At 50.8% G+C, this 13,619-nt stretch overlaps 1 protein-coding gene across 4 annotated transcripts in view; it reads left to right on the top strand.

Moving 5' to 3' along the window:
• LOC135549783 (septin-7) overlaps positions 1-13,619 on the top strand; it is a 44,490-nt gene that overhangs the window by 24,563 nt on the left and 6,308 nt on the right. For all 4 annotated transcript variants that reach the window (XM_064980076.1, XM_064980075.1, XM_064980078.1 and 1 more), the window contains 5 exons: positions 2,617-2,717; positions 2,832-2,966; positions 4,264-4,381; positions 9,756-9,848; positions 12,166-12,262. In XM_064980076.1, the coding sequence (XP_064836148.1) occupies positions 2,617-2,717; positions 2,832-2,966; positions 4,264-4,381; positions 9,756-9,848; positions 12,166-12,262 (544 nt within the window). The remainder of the gene's footprint in view (positions 1-2,616; positions 2,718-2,831; positions 2,967-4,263; positions 4,382-9,755; positions 9,849-12,165; positions 12,263-13,619) is intronic.

The raw sequence follows: 13,619 nt of genomic DNA, 5'->3' as shown, positions 1-13,619 counted from the left end.
TGCCCTTGAAAGCCTATGTAAATTACGATCGCCAGAACGACCCCCACAATTTTTGTTGGTGACTGATTTTGGGCTCAAATTAGTTTATGATGAAGTTTGATCCCCACTGTGAATTATTAAAAATGTGGCTACAAATCTAGATAACCATTCTGAATACGACTTTCTTGTAACACAGTGCTGACACAGACCAATCACGGGTCGGGAGTCTCCCAGGTGACACTCTCAGGCAGGATGAGAATGACTACATTGACCATGATCCTTATCAATTTTTGTTGTTGGTGCCATTCAGCCCCATTCAGCAATTTGGCACGCTTCAAATTCAAGTAATTCTGGCTTCATGCGACATTGGGAGTTTTCCATAGCACTGATGTCATTCACGTATTCCTATCACCATCTACTGGTTTTAATGTTTGGTTCTAGCAGGGTTAATGGATGAGGAAGGAGGTCAACGTTTCACACACACACAGTAAAGAATCCTCCCAGGGGTGACAGACGTGTTGTCACGCTGCCCTATTAAAAAAAAAAAAAGCTGTATGCATTCCAGCGCTGACGATTGAGTGACTCTCGTCAACCGACAACTCTGTAGATTTACTGCCTGGAAATAAATATAAATCGAACCGTGCAATTTTTCCCTCATCGTTTTCCCTGAGGTTAAACTGTTCTGTGGCTAGAGCACACACACACACACACACACACAGATCAGTTCACACATGTGACATATCATCTTTGTTTTCAAAACTTGCTTCAGAAGAGAACCCATCGGTTTTGAAAAGTATGCAATTTTCAGGGTCAAGAATGGTTGTCGAAAGTATCCATTTCCTGCTTGTAAATGTAGTCTTTTAAATCAAAGTTGGCGTTATTTTCTGTAAACTGTTGAGGATGTACATAGATGATACCTGTGAAAAATAAGTGAAAGTTACACCTGCTTTCAGTGTTCTTTCTTTCTGCCCAGCCAGCTAGCTGCTCTAAATGGTTTCATTATTAGTGTCGTGGCCTGTTCAAACAGCCGCATGTTTGCGTCCTACATAGAGCTCTAGTCAAAAGTAGTGCACTATGGGCCTGGTCCAAGTAGTGCACTATAAGGAATAGAATGCCATTTGGAACACAAGTCACCCACCCAGAAAGCAGACCTACCTCTTTAGGTTCAACACTGATCCCTTTCACTAGCTGACTGGAAATGGATGCTCACCCACTAAACACTTGTTTTCAATTTTATTACCTCAGTCTCTCTCTTTTTTGGGGGACTTTGAGTCAGTTTCTCTTATTCTCTCGCTCTCCCTTCTCTCTGGCCTAAATCAGTTTGATTATCACCAACTCTCAGGGCGTTGCTCTGTGTTGGCCGGTCAAGGGGTGGCCTGCCCACAGTAGGGCTGTGTGGGGAAGAGGAAGCCTTTAGCCAGGGCCCAGCTAGTGGGCTGAGTGAGAGCAGCCATAACCCAGCCTCAGGCCCAGACCACGGGCATTCTGTGGTTCTGTCTAAGTGGAAGATGACGGCTCAGTTTGGCTGCCTGTGGTTAAACCCAAATGTGCTGCTCTTTGGAAAACCAATGGCTGCCGGCTGGGCTGGCTTTGTCAATGTTCCTACGTCAAAGAAGCATGCCATCAAGTAAACAAAAGGCTGCTTATGTCACGAAGTACATCCGGTTGTGACGTGTGTGTGTGTGTGTGAAAGCATGAGGTATAGTAGGGTTTTATGTTGTGGTCTGTGTACAATTAATAAAACTGAGCTTGCTTTTACTGTACAGAGAGCTGCATTTAAAACACAATGATGGCTTCCATTGCAATCTGAGCGGAACACGACATGCACTCACTCACCAGTTCCTCCTGGTTTAATCATTGAAGTGCAGCTCATCTGCTAATTACAAGGGCTGGTCTGGATCGCCTGCTGATTTTAAAGCTCTGATCAGCTAAGAGGCCAATCTGCAAGCAGCTCTGTACACCCTGTACTGGACACTCCAGGTGGGCAGCCAAATATAACTAGAGCTCTCTCTGGGTCTGAGGTCAAAGATCTTCTAAGACCATGTTGCTGGATTCATCTTCAGTCTGCCTGGCTGGCAACCCTCCACAAGTATATCGCCATCTGTGATTTATATTTGTTAATGCTCAACAAAATATTTACCTGGGCTTTTGTAGTTTGATGTATAGCTAACTTCTCCGAACAGACACATTCTAGATTAAGATGAAAGGACTATGTCAGACTTCCCAACCAAGCCCCTGAGTCTGAGCCCATCCCCTCAGAGGAGAAGTGCTCTGAGGTGGAGATCTTGCCAAACTGTCACGATTGGTGCAAGTTATACACACACTATGATGCAATGCATGTTTGTACATGTCCCTATTCCAGTGTTTCCTAAACTCGGTCCTCTGGACCCCAAGGGGTGCATATTTATTTTTCCCCCCACCTAAGCTTGATGATTAGTTTATTATTTTATCAGCTGTGTAGTGTTAGGGCAAAAACCAAAATGTGTACCCCTTGGGGTCCCCAGAACCGAGTTTGGGAAACCCCATCCTTCAAATGAACCATAAATGGGGAGATATTGATGTCATGGTGTTTTTAGAAGTTCACCATGATTCCGTGCTGTCTGTCTTGTAATTATTTAGTGTTTTCTACAATCTCAGGTGGAGCAGTCTAAGGTGCTGGTAAAGGAAGGAGGAGTTCAGCTTCTTCTCACCATCGTTGACACGCCAGGGTTCGGAGACGCTGTCGACAACAGTAACTGGTACGTCTGACTGACTAACCTGCCCTATATCTCTATCTGAATGTTTGTATTCTACATTAAATGTAGTCACTGTTACCTGACATTGAGTAATGTCTGTGCTCTGCTCTCCTATAGCTGGCAGCCAGTCATTGATCACATCGACAGTAAGTTTGAGGATTACCTCAACTCAGAGTCCCGGGTCAATAGACGGCAAATGCCTGACAACAGAGTGCACTGCTGCCTCTACTTCATCACCCCCTCAGGACATGGGTAGGTACTGCAGCTGGTATGGTCTCCATTCTGAAACACAACTTTGAAATTCAGTGTTGAATCACAGTTGATATTGTGTCACTTCTCAAAATGTGAATAATTCTTCAAGGGTGAAGAATCCAGTATTTTCATTCTCTCATTTGAGATTGAGCATGATCCTATGTCTCTTGAGAATGTTCCCTAACAGGGCAGATGGGGTATTGGTCACGGGATGAAATCAGTAGTACAACTACTGTGTAGCCTAAGACTGTTTACATGTTACTAGCTGGTCATCCACACTCCTGCCCCTGGTGAGGAGTCTAGCTGTCAGTTTTCAATTAGGCCTAGCTCCCCGCCCCACCCTCGACCCCACGCTGAACCCTTACTTGGACTGCTGAGAGGCACACTGGGACAACATTTATGTAATCTGTCCTCTCCTGGGTTCACTTTGTTTGAGGCTGTTTCTCCTCTGTATCTTGGCTCCAGTCCGTGCTCTGCTCTGCTCAACACACAGCTGTCCCTGCTGTTACATTACATCCCTACACTGGGCTGCTCTGTGCTCCCCATAAACAAAGGTTCATTTGAGAGGCCAGCGCTCTCTCCATTTGGGTGTCAGTGCCCCTCACCATCTTGGCCCAAAGTGTCTCTCTCTGACCAAGTCCTTGTTCTGTTCTGTTCTTCATGTGCCTGGCTGGCTGGCAGCAGTCTGTGGTCATCCAAGAGGACTAGCACCGTATGGCTCCATTCACAGTTAACATCTGTCTCCTCTGTGTCCCCACGGGACTCTCATAGCACATTACCAGCACAGCTGGAACCAGGGCAGAGAGCGAAGTGTGTGTGTGTGCACAAACTGATCTTTCAATATGAAGACTAAAACACAATTATTTCTCAAAAGTGCGACGATTCATTCTGTTCTTTTGAGCGATCTCTCTGAACGTAAAGTTTCATCTAGCCACAGCCAGCCAAGTCAGACCGGAGACTTGTACTTATTGGCATGCCCTTTAACTTTTTCTTGTCTGCGTGCCAGGATTCAACGTAGCTTAGATGTCCTAGCATCTCCTTTCACAAACAGTCTGGAGTCTGTAACTGTATGAAATACCAATGTGATGGCTGTTTGAACTAGAGCTGTTTTCAGGCAGACAGAACAGAAGAATCCTGTTCTGCTCAGTGGATTTACAATGTGTTGTGGGCTGGCCAGATGTGCAGTTTCAGCAGCAATGCTGCCATTGAGAGATTCATTCTGGAAACAAGAAATGTTTTTTTTTAGTCCCGAGGTGGGCCAAGCTGTGCAATCTGAGTTTCTCTTCTCTCTCTCCAGGTTGAAGCCTCTTGATATAGAGTTCATGAAGCGGTTACATGAAAAAGTGAACATCATCCCCCTCATCGCCAAAGCGGACACAATGACTCCTGAGGAGTGCCAACAGTTCAAGAAGCAGGTGTGTGTGTGTGTGTGTTGGCTCTGTGTACATACCGTGTTCTATGGGTGGCCTGCGTGTTTATGGTTTGTTAAAAAAAACACGTCTTTCTCTGAATGCAGATGTCAACAGTTTGGGAGTGTGATTAGTATTTTATGCAAACTATTCCTGTTGGAGAGAACACATGCAATAAATCAGTGCTGCACAGTTGTTGCACAGAGCGCGTGTGTGTGCTGAGCACAGTTTCCTCATCCTCTGTATTGACTGACCCTTCAGTGTGAGGGAGAATTGATATTTGTGACTCGTTGCCCAAGATGGACAAAACAAGAGGGGAGCGAGACTCATCTCGATCATCTCTATCGTCTCGGCTCGCTGTCTCTCCTCTCGGTCTCGGCTCGCCGTCTCTCCTCTCGGTCTCGGCTCGCCGTCTCTCCTCTCGGTCTCGGCTCGCCGTCTCTCCTCTCGGTCTCCCGCAATGAGACCGGTCTCTTGGTCTCGTTGTCTGTCTCGGTCTTGGACTCGTCGCGGTCGGTCTCTCCGCTGTGTGTCTCGCCCTCGTCGCTATGGCCTCGCTGTCTCGCCGCTGGCTGTCTCGCTCGCTGTCTCGTCGCTGTCTGTCTCTCGGTCTCGTCGCTGTCTGTCTCTCGGTCTCGTCGCTGTCTGTCTCTCGGTCTCGTCGCTGTCTGTCTCTCGGTCTCGTCGCTGTCTGTCTCTCGGTCTCGTCGCTGTCTGTCTCTCGGTCTCGCCGCTGTCTGTCTCTCGGTCTCGCCGCTGTCTGTCTCTCGGTCTCGCCGCTGTCTGTCTCTCGGTCTCGCCGCTGTCTGTCTCTCGGTCTCGCCGCTGTCTGTCTCTCGGTCTCGCCGCTGTCGGTCTCGTCGCTGTCTGTCTCGTCGCTGTCTGTCTCTCGGTCTCGTCGCTGTCTGTCTCTCGGTCTCGTCGCTGTCTGTCTCGTTCGTTGTCTCGTCGCTGTCTCTCGGTCTCGTCGCTGTCTCTCGGTCTCGTCGCTGTCTGTCTCTCGGTCTCGTCGCTGTCTCTCGGTCTCGTCGCTGTCTCTCGGTCTCGTCGCTGTCTCTCGGTCTCGTCGCTGTCTCTCGGTCTCGTCGCTGTCTCTCGGTCTCGTCGCTGTCTCTCGGTCTCGTCGCTGTCTCTCGGTCTCGTCGCTGTCTCTCGGTCTCGTCGCTGTCTCTCGGTCTCGTCGCTGTCTCTCGGTCTCGTCGCTGTCTCTCGGTCTCGTCGCTGTCTCTCGGTCTCGTCGCTGTCTCTCGGTCTCGTCGCTGTCTCTCGGTCTCGTCGCTGTCTGTCTCTCGGTCTCGTCGCTGTCTGTCTCTCGGTCTCGCCGCTGTCTGTCTCTCGGTCTCGTCGCTGTCTGTCTCGTCGCTGTCTGTCTCTCGGTCTCGTCGCTGTCTCGTCGCTGTCGCTCTCGTCGCTGTCGCTCTCGCTGTCTGTCTCTGTCGCTCTCGCTGTCTGTGTCTCTGTCGCTCTCGCTGTCTGTGTCTCTGTCGCTCTCGCTGTCTGTGTCTCTGTCGCTCTCGCTGTCTGTCTGTCGCTCTCGCTGTCTGTCTGTCGCTCTCGCTGTCGCTCTCGCTGTCGCTCTCGCTGTCGCTCTCGCTGTCGCTCTCGCTGTCGCTCTCGCTGTCGCTGTCGCTCTCGCTGTCGCTGTCTCTGTCGCTCTCGCTGTCTCTGTCGCTCTCGCTGTCTCTGTCGCTCTCGCTGTCTCTGTCGCTCTCGCTGTCTCTGTCGCTCTCGCTGTCTCTGTCGCTCTCGCTGTCTCTGTCGCTCTCGCTGTCTCTGTCGCTCTCGCTGTCGCTCTCGCTGTCTGTCGCTCTCGCTGTCTGTCGCTCTCGCTGTCTGTGTCGCTCTCGCTCTCGCTGTCTGTGTCTGTCTCGCTGTCTGTGTCTGTCTCGCTGTCTGTCTCTCTCTCGCTGTCTGTCTGTCTGTCGCTCTCGCTGTCTGTCTGTCGCTGTCTGTCTGTCGCTCTCGCTGTCTGTGTCGCTCTCGCTGTCTGTGTCGCTCTCGCTGTCTGTCTGTCGCTGTCTGTCTGTCGCTCTCGCTGTCTGTCTGTCGCTCTCGCTGTCTGTCTGTCGCTCTCGCTGTCTGTCTGTCGCTCTCGCTGTCTGTCTGTCGCTCTCGCTGTCTGTCTGTCGCTGTCTGTCTGTCGCTGTCTGTCTGTCGCTGTCTGTCTGTCGCTGTCTGTCTGTCGCTGTCTGTCTGTCGCTGTCTGTCTGTCGCTGTCTGTCTGTCGCTGTCTGTCTGTCGCTGTCTGTCGCTCTCGCTGTCTGTCTGTCGCTCTCGCTGTCTGTCTGTCGCTCTCGCTGTCTGTCTGTCGCTCTCGCTGTCTGTCTGTCGCTCTCGCTGTCTGTCTGTCGCTCTCGCTGTCTGTCTGTCGCTCTCGCTGTCTGTCTGTCGCTCTCGCTGTCTGTCTGTCGCTCTCTCTGTCTGTCGCTCGCTCTCTGTCTGTCGCTCGCTCTCTGTCTGTCGCTCGCTCTCTGTCTGTCGCTCGCTCTCTGTCTGTCGCTCGCTCTCTGTCTGTCGCTCGCTCTCTGTCTGTCGCTCGCTCTCTGTCTGTCGCTCGCTCTCTGTCTGTCGCCGCTCTCTGTCTGTCGCCGCTCTCTGTCTGTCGCCGCTCTCTGTCTGTCGCCGCTCTCTGTCTGTCGCCGCTCTCTGTCTGTCGCCGCTCTCTGTCTGTCGCCGCTCTCTGTCTGTCGCTCTCTGTCTGTCGCCGCTCTCTGTCTGTCGCCGCTCTCTGTCTGTCGCCGCTCTCTGTCTGTCGCTCGCTCTCTGTCTGTCGCTCGCTCTCTGTCTGTCGCTCGCTCTCTGTCTGTCGCTCGCTCTCTGTCTGTCGCTCTCTGTCTGTCGCTCTCTGTCTGTCGCTCGCTCTCTGTCTGTCGCTCGCTCTCTGTCTGTCGCTCGCTCTCTGTCTGTCGCTCGCTCTCTGTCTGTCGCTCGCTCTCTGTCGCTCGCTCTCTGTCTGTCGCTCTCTGTCTGTCGCTCTGTCTGTCGCTCTCTGTCTGTCGCTCTCTGTCTGTCGCTCTCTGTCTGTCGCTCTCTGTCTGTCGCTCTGTCTGTCGCTCTGTCTGTCGCTCTGTCTGTCTGTCTCTGTCTGTCGCTCGCTCTCTGTCTGTCGCTCTCTGTCTGTCGCTCGCTCTCTGTCGCTCGCTCTCTGTCGCTCGCTCTCTGTCGCTCGCTCTCTGTCTGTCGCTCTCTGTCTGTCGCTCTCTGTCTGTCGCTCGCTCTCTGTCTGTCGCTCTCTGTCTGTCGCTCTCTGTCTGTCGCTCTCTGTCTGTCGCTCTCTGTCTGTCGCTCTCTGTCTGTCGCTCTCTGTCTGTCGCTCTCTGTCTGTCGCTCGCTCTCTGTCTGTCGCTCTCTGTCTGTCGCTCTGTCTGTCGCTCTGTCTGTCGCTCTGTCTGTCGCTCTCTGTCTGTCGCTCTCTGTCTGTCGCTCTCTGTCTGTCGCTCTCTGTCTGTCGCTCTGTCTGTCGCTCTGTCTGTCGCTCTGTCTGTCTGTCTCTGTCTGTCGCTCGCTCTCTGTCTGTCGCTCTCTGTCTGTCGCTCGCTCTCTGTCGCTCGCTCTCTGTCGCCGCTCTCTGTCTGTCGCCGCTCTCTGTCTGTCGCTCTCTGTCTGTCGCCGCTCTCTGTCTGTCGCTCTCTGTCTGTCGCTCTCTGTCTGTCGCTCTCTGTCTGTCGCTCTCTGTCTGTCGCTCTCTGTCTGTCGCTCTCTGTCTGTCGCTCTCTGTCTGTCGCTCTCTGTCTGTCGCTCTCTGTCTGTCGCTCTCTGTCTGTCGCTCTCTGTCTGTCGCTCTCTGTCTGTCGCTCTCTGTCTGTCGCTCTCTGTCTGTCGCTCTCTGTCGCGCGCTCTCTGTCTGTCGCGCGCTCTCTGTCTGTCGCGCGCTCTCTGTCTGTCGCTCGCTCTCTGTCTGTCGCTCGCTCTCTGTCTGTCGCTCGCTCTCTGTCTGTCGCTCGCTCTCTGTCTGTCGCTCGCTCTCTGTCTGTCGCTCTCTCGCTGTCTGACGCTCTCGCTGTCTGACGCTCTCGCTGTCTGACGCTCTCGCTGTCTGTCGCTCTCGCTGTCTGTCGCTCTCGCTGTCTGTCGCTCTCGCTGTCTGTCGCTCTCGCTGTCTGTCGCTCTCGCTGTCTGTCGCTCTCGCTGTCTGTCGCTCTCTGTCTGTCGCTCTCTGTCTGTCGCTCTCTGTCTGTCGCTCTCTGTCTGTCGCTCTCTGTCTGTCGCGCGCGCTCACTGTCTGTCGCTCTCTCACTGTCTGTCGCTCTCTCACTGTCTGTCGCTCTCTCACTGTCTGTCTGTCTCGTCTCCTCGCTCTGTCTCCTCTCTTGGTCTCATCTGTCATCTCTAGCTCTCTCTCTCATCCATGTCTCCTTCTCCACCCCCATTGCTCTCACCTTTCTATATTTTTCTCTGTCTGTCTCTCTGTCTGTCGCTCTCTGTCTGTCGCGCGCGCTCTCTGTCTGTCGCGCGCGCTCACTGTCTGTCGCGCGCGCTCACTGTCTGTCGCGCGCGCTCACTGTCTGTCGCTCTCTCACTGTCTGTCGCTCTCTCACTGTCTGTCGCTCTCTCACTGTCTGTCGCTCTCTCACTGTCTGTCGCTCTCTCACTGTCTGTCGCTCTCTCACTGTCTGTCTGTCTCGTCTCCTCGCTCTGTCTCCTCTCTTGGTCTCATCTGTCATCTCTAGCTCTCTCTCTCATCCATGTCTCCTTCTCCACCCCCATTGCTCTCACCTTTCTATATTTTTCTCTGTCGCGCTCTCTCTGTCGCGCTCTCTCTGTCGCGCTCTCTCTGTCGCGCTCTCTCTGTCGCGCTCTCTCTGTCGCGCGCTCTCTGTCGCGCTCTCTCTCTCTCATCCATGTCTCCTTCTCCACCCCCATTGCTCTCACCTTTCTATATTTTTCTCTGTCGCGCTCTCTGTCGCGCTCTCTGTCGCGCTCTCTGTCGCGCTCTCTGTCGCGCTCTCTGTCGCGCTCTCTGTCGCGCTCTCTCTGTCGCGCTCTCTCTGTCGCGCTCTCTCTGTCGCGCTCTCTGTCGCGCTCTCTCTGTCGCGCTCTCTCTGTCGCGCTCTCTCTGTCGCGCTCTCTCTGTCTCGCTCTCTCTGTCGCGCTCTCTCTGTCGCGCTCTCTCTGTCGCGCTCTCTCTGTCGCGCTCTCTGTCGCGCTCTCTCTGTCGCGCTCTCTCTGTCGCGCTCTCTCTGTCGCGCTCTCTCTGTCGCGCTCTCTCTGTCGCGCTCTCTCTGTCGCGCTCTCTCTGTCGCGCTCTCTCTGTCGCGCTCTCTCTCTCTCATCCCTGTCTCCTTCTCCACCCCCATTGCTCTCACCATTCTATATTTTTCTCCTCCCCTTCTCTCTCCCTCCCCTCTTCCCCCCCTCTCCCCCCCTAATCTCTTTATAGATCATGCGAGAAATCACAGAGCACAAAATCAAGATCTACGAGTTCCCAGAAACTGACGATGAGGAGGAGAACAAGATAGTCAAGAAGATCAAGGTTTGGTTTCTCCCAATGCGCTCATGCGCGCGCACACACATACACGCTGCTTTTATTCTCCACGCAAGAGATGGAATTGAATAGGAGAAAACTTGACCTGACAAACAAACATGAACACGCATCACTATCTTTATCCCAATTGCGATATGTCATGTTTACAGCCCCCATAACATAAATCTAACACTAGTGTTTTGGCTGAGCTGGCCCCAACAGCCCCAGTATTGACAATAGAAGAGACTGACTGGTTTGTTGGCGACCGTGGAGACTGACTGACTGGTTCGTTGGCGACCGTGGAGACTGACTGACTGGTTCGTTGGCGACCGTAAAAAAATATTTAAAAAAGTTTTATTTTGACCATAGAGCCATACAGAGAAGTTAACTAGCTATCATAGAGATATACAGAGAAGTTAACTAGCCACCATAGGGCCATACAGGTAGAATTAGTATTGATTCGGTCACACGATCACATGTCCTCTACTGGTCCAGCACACTCTGCACTTATATTGTCACACACGCAATCATATACATGCAAGCAAATACACACAAACATATATACACACACACACATACAATGTCTTGCAAAATTATTCATACCCCTTGGTGTTTTTCCTATTTTGTTGCATTACAACCTGTAATTTAAATGGATTTTTATTTGGATTTCATGTAATGGACATACACAAAATAGTCCAAATTGATGAAGTGAAATTTAAAAAATAACTTGTTTTAAAAAAATTATAAAACATTTTGACGGAAGAGTGGTGCGTGCATATGTATTCACCCACTTTGCTATGAAGCCCCTAAATAAGTTCTGGTGCAACCAATTACCTTCAGAAGTCACACAATTAGTTAGATTGCACACAGGTGTACTTTAAGTGTCACATGATCTCACTATATATACACCTGTTCCCGAAAGGCCCCGGAGTCTGCAACACCACTAAGCAAGGGGCACCGCCAAGCAGGTTGCACCATGAAGAACAAGGAGCTCTCCAAACAGGTCAGGGACAAAGTTGTGGAGAAGTACAGAGCAGGGTTGGGTTATAAAAAAACATCCCACGGAGCACCATTTTAAATCCATTATTAAAAAATTGAAAGAATATGGCACCACAACAAACCTGCCAAGAGAGGGCCGCCCAACAAAACTCTCAGACCAGGCAAAGAGGGCATTAATCAGAGAGGCAACAAAGAGACCAAAGAGAATCCTGAAGGAGCTGCAAAGCTCCACAGCGGAGTTGGGAGTATCTGTCCATAGGACATATTTAAACCGGTCGCTCCACAGAGCTGGGCTTTACGGAAGAGAGGCCAGAATTAAGCCATTGCTTAAAGAAAAAAATAAGCAAAACACGTGTGGTTTTCGCCAAAGGTATGTGGGAGACTCCCCCAAACATATGGAAGAAGCTTCTCTGATCAGATGAGACCAAAATTGAGCTTTTTTGGTCATCAAGCAAAACGCTATGTCTGCAAACCCAACACCTCTCATCACCCCGAGAACACCATGTTTTTCATCGGCAGGGACTGGAAAACTGGTCAGAATGGAAGGAATGATGGATGGCGCAAAATACAGGGAAATTCTTGAGGGAAACCTGTGTCTTCCAGAAATTTGTGTCTGGGACGGAGGTTCACCTTCCAGCATGACAATGACCCTAAGCATACTGATAAAGCAACACTCGACTGGTTTAAGGGGAAACATTTAAATGTTTTAGAATGGTCAAATCCCAGACCTCAATCCAATTGAGAATCTGTGGTATGACTTAAAGATTGCTGTACACAGTTTTGCCTTGAATAATGGGAAAAAATCCCAGTGGCTAGATGTGCCAAGCTTATAGACATATACCCCAAGAGACTTGCAGCTGTTATTGCGGCAAAAGGTGGCTCTACAAAGTATTGACTTTGGGGGGGTGAATAGTTAAGCACGCTCAAGTTTTCTGTTTCTCATCTTATTTCTTGTTTGTTTCAAAGTGGTAGGCATGTTGTGTAAATCAAATTATACAACCCCCCTCCCAAAAATCTATTTTAATTCCAGGTTTTAAGGCAACAAAATGTGGTGGGTGTGTACTTTTGCAAGCCACTGTACACACACACACTAAGCACTGTTCTCAACTGTCACTGAGCTGGTGTGATCTCAATACACTACTTTATCTCCAGTCAGTTTTCCATCTAATTTAAAAAAGGGAAACCTGGTGAATATACTTGACTGCAGCGAAGGTCACACTAGAGTTGACTTCTGCAGACTGTGTGTGTGCAGAAACCTGTTAGACAAGGCTATTCATTTATTTTTGTTGTGTGTCAGCTGTGTAACACTTGTCCCTCCCTCCTGCAGGATCGCTTACCCCTGGCTGTTGTTGGTAGCAACACCATCATCGTGGTCAATGAGAAGCGGGTGCGAGGGAGGCAGTACCCCTGGGGTGTGGCGGAAGGTGAGGAGTCATGGGTCAAAGGTCACAGTCAGGTACTGGCCTGGACACACACACCAGTCTTTGGGTGTTATTCAATATTAGCACAAAAGTTGTCCTACACATACTTTTTAATTTGAAAGGTTTATGTCTGGAAGAAGTACAAGCTATCTCACCCTACTATGTGGTCAGTACATTATCTGGGAAACTGCACTCTTCTTATAGTTTGTGCGTCTGTGTGTGTGTTGGGGGAAGTGCATCTGCAGGTGATGTTGATTTAGAGTGACAGTTCTGCTTTGCCCCATAGGCCTGCTCTGTGTCTCAATGCAAATGCTCACATTTCTATCTATCAAATGTATTTAAAGCCCTTCTTACATCAGTTGCGTCACAGACTGCTGTACAGAAACCCAGCCTAAAACCCCAAACAGTAAACAATGCAGATGTAGAAGCACACTGGCTAGGTAAAACTCCCTAGAAAGGCCAAAACCTAGGAAGAAACCTAGAGAGGAACCAGGCTATAAGGGGTGGCCAGTCCTCTTCTGGCTGTGCTGGGTAGAGATTATAACAGAACATGGCCAAGATGTACAAATGGTCATAAATGACCAGCAGGGTCAGATAATAATAATCACAGTGGTTGTAGAGGGTGCAACAGGTCAGCACCTCAGTAGTAAATGTCAGTTGGCTTTTCATAGCCGATCATTCAGAGTATCTCTACCGCACCTGCTGTCTCTAGAGAGTTGAAAACAGTAGGTCTGGGATAAGGTAGCACGTCCGGAGAACAGGTCAGGGTTCCATAGCTTCAGGCAGAACAGTTGAAACTGGAGATGCAGCACGGCCAGTTGGACTGGGGACAGCAAGGAGTCATCAGGCCAGGTAGCCCTGGGGCATGGTCCTGTGAGTGAGAGAGATTTAAATTCACACAGGACACCGGGTAAGACAGGAGAAATTCTCCAGATATAATAGACTGACCCTAGCCCCCCGTCACAAACTATTGCAGCATAAATACTGGAGGTTGAGACAGGAGGGAGACACTGTGGCCCCGTCCGACGATACCCCTGGACAGGGCTAAACCGGCAGGATATAACCCCACCCATTTTGCCAAAGCACAGCCCCCACACCACTAGAGGGATATCTTCAACCACCAACTTACTATCCTGAGACGGGGCGAGTATCGCCCACGGCATGAACCCGGGGGGGCCAACCTGGACAGGAAGATCACGTTAGTGACTCAGCCCACTCAAGTGAAGCACCCCTCCTAGGGATGGCATGGAGCACCAGTAAGCCAGTGACTCAGCCCCTGTAATAGTGTTTGAGGCAGAGAATCCCAGTGGAGAGAGAGGAACCGGCCAGGCAGACAGCCAGGGCGGTTTGTTGCTCCAGT

The sequence above is a fragment of the Oncorhynchus masou genome, chromosome 12, assembly GCF_036934945.1.
Source record: "Oncorhynchus masou masou isolate Uvic2021 chromosome 12, UVic_Omas_1.1, whole genome shotgun sequence".
NCBI lineage: Eukaryota > Metazoa > Chordata > Actinopteri > Salmoniformes > Salmonidae > Oncorhynchus > Oncorhynchus masou.
Note: the sequence above shows the minus strand (reverse complement) of the source record. Positions and strands in the feature narration are given on the sequence as shown.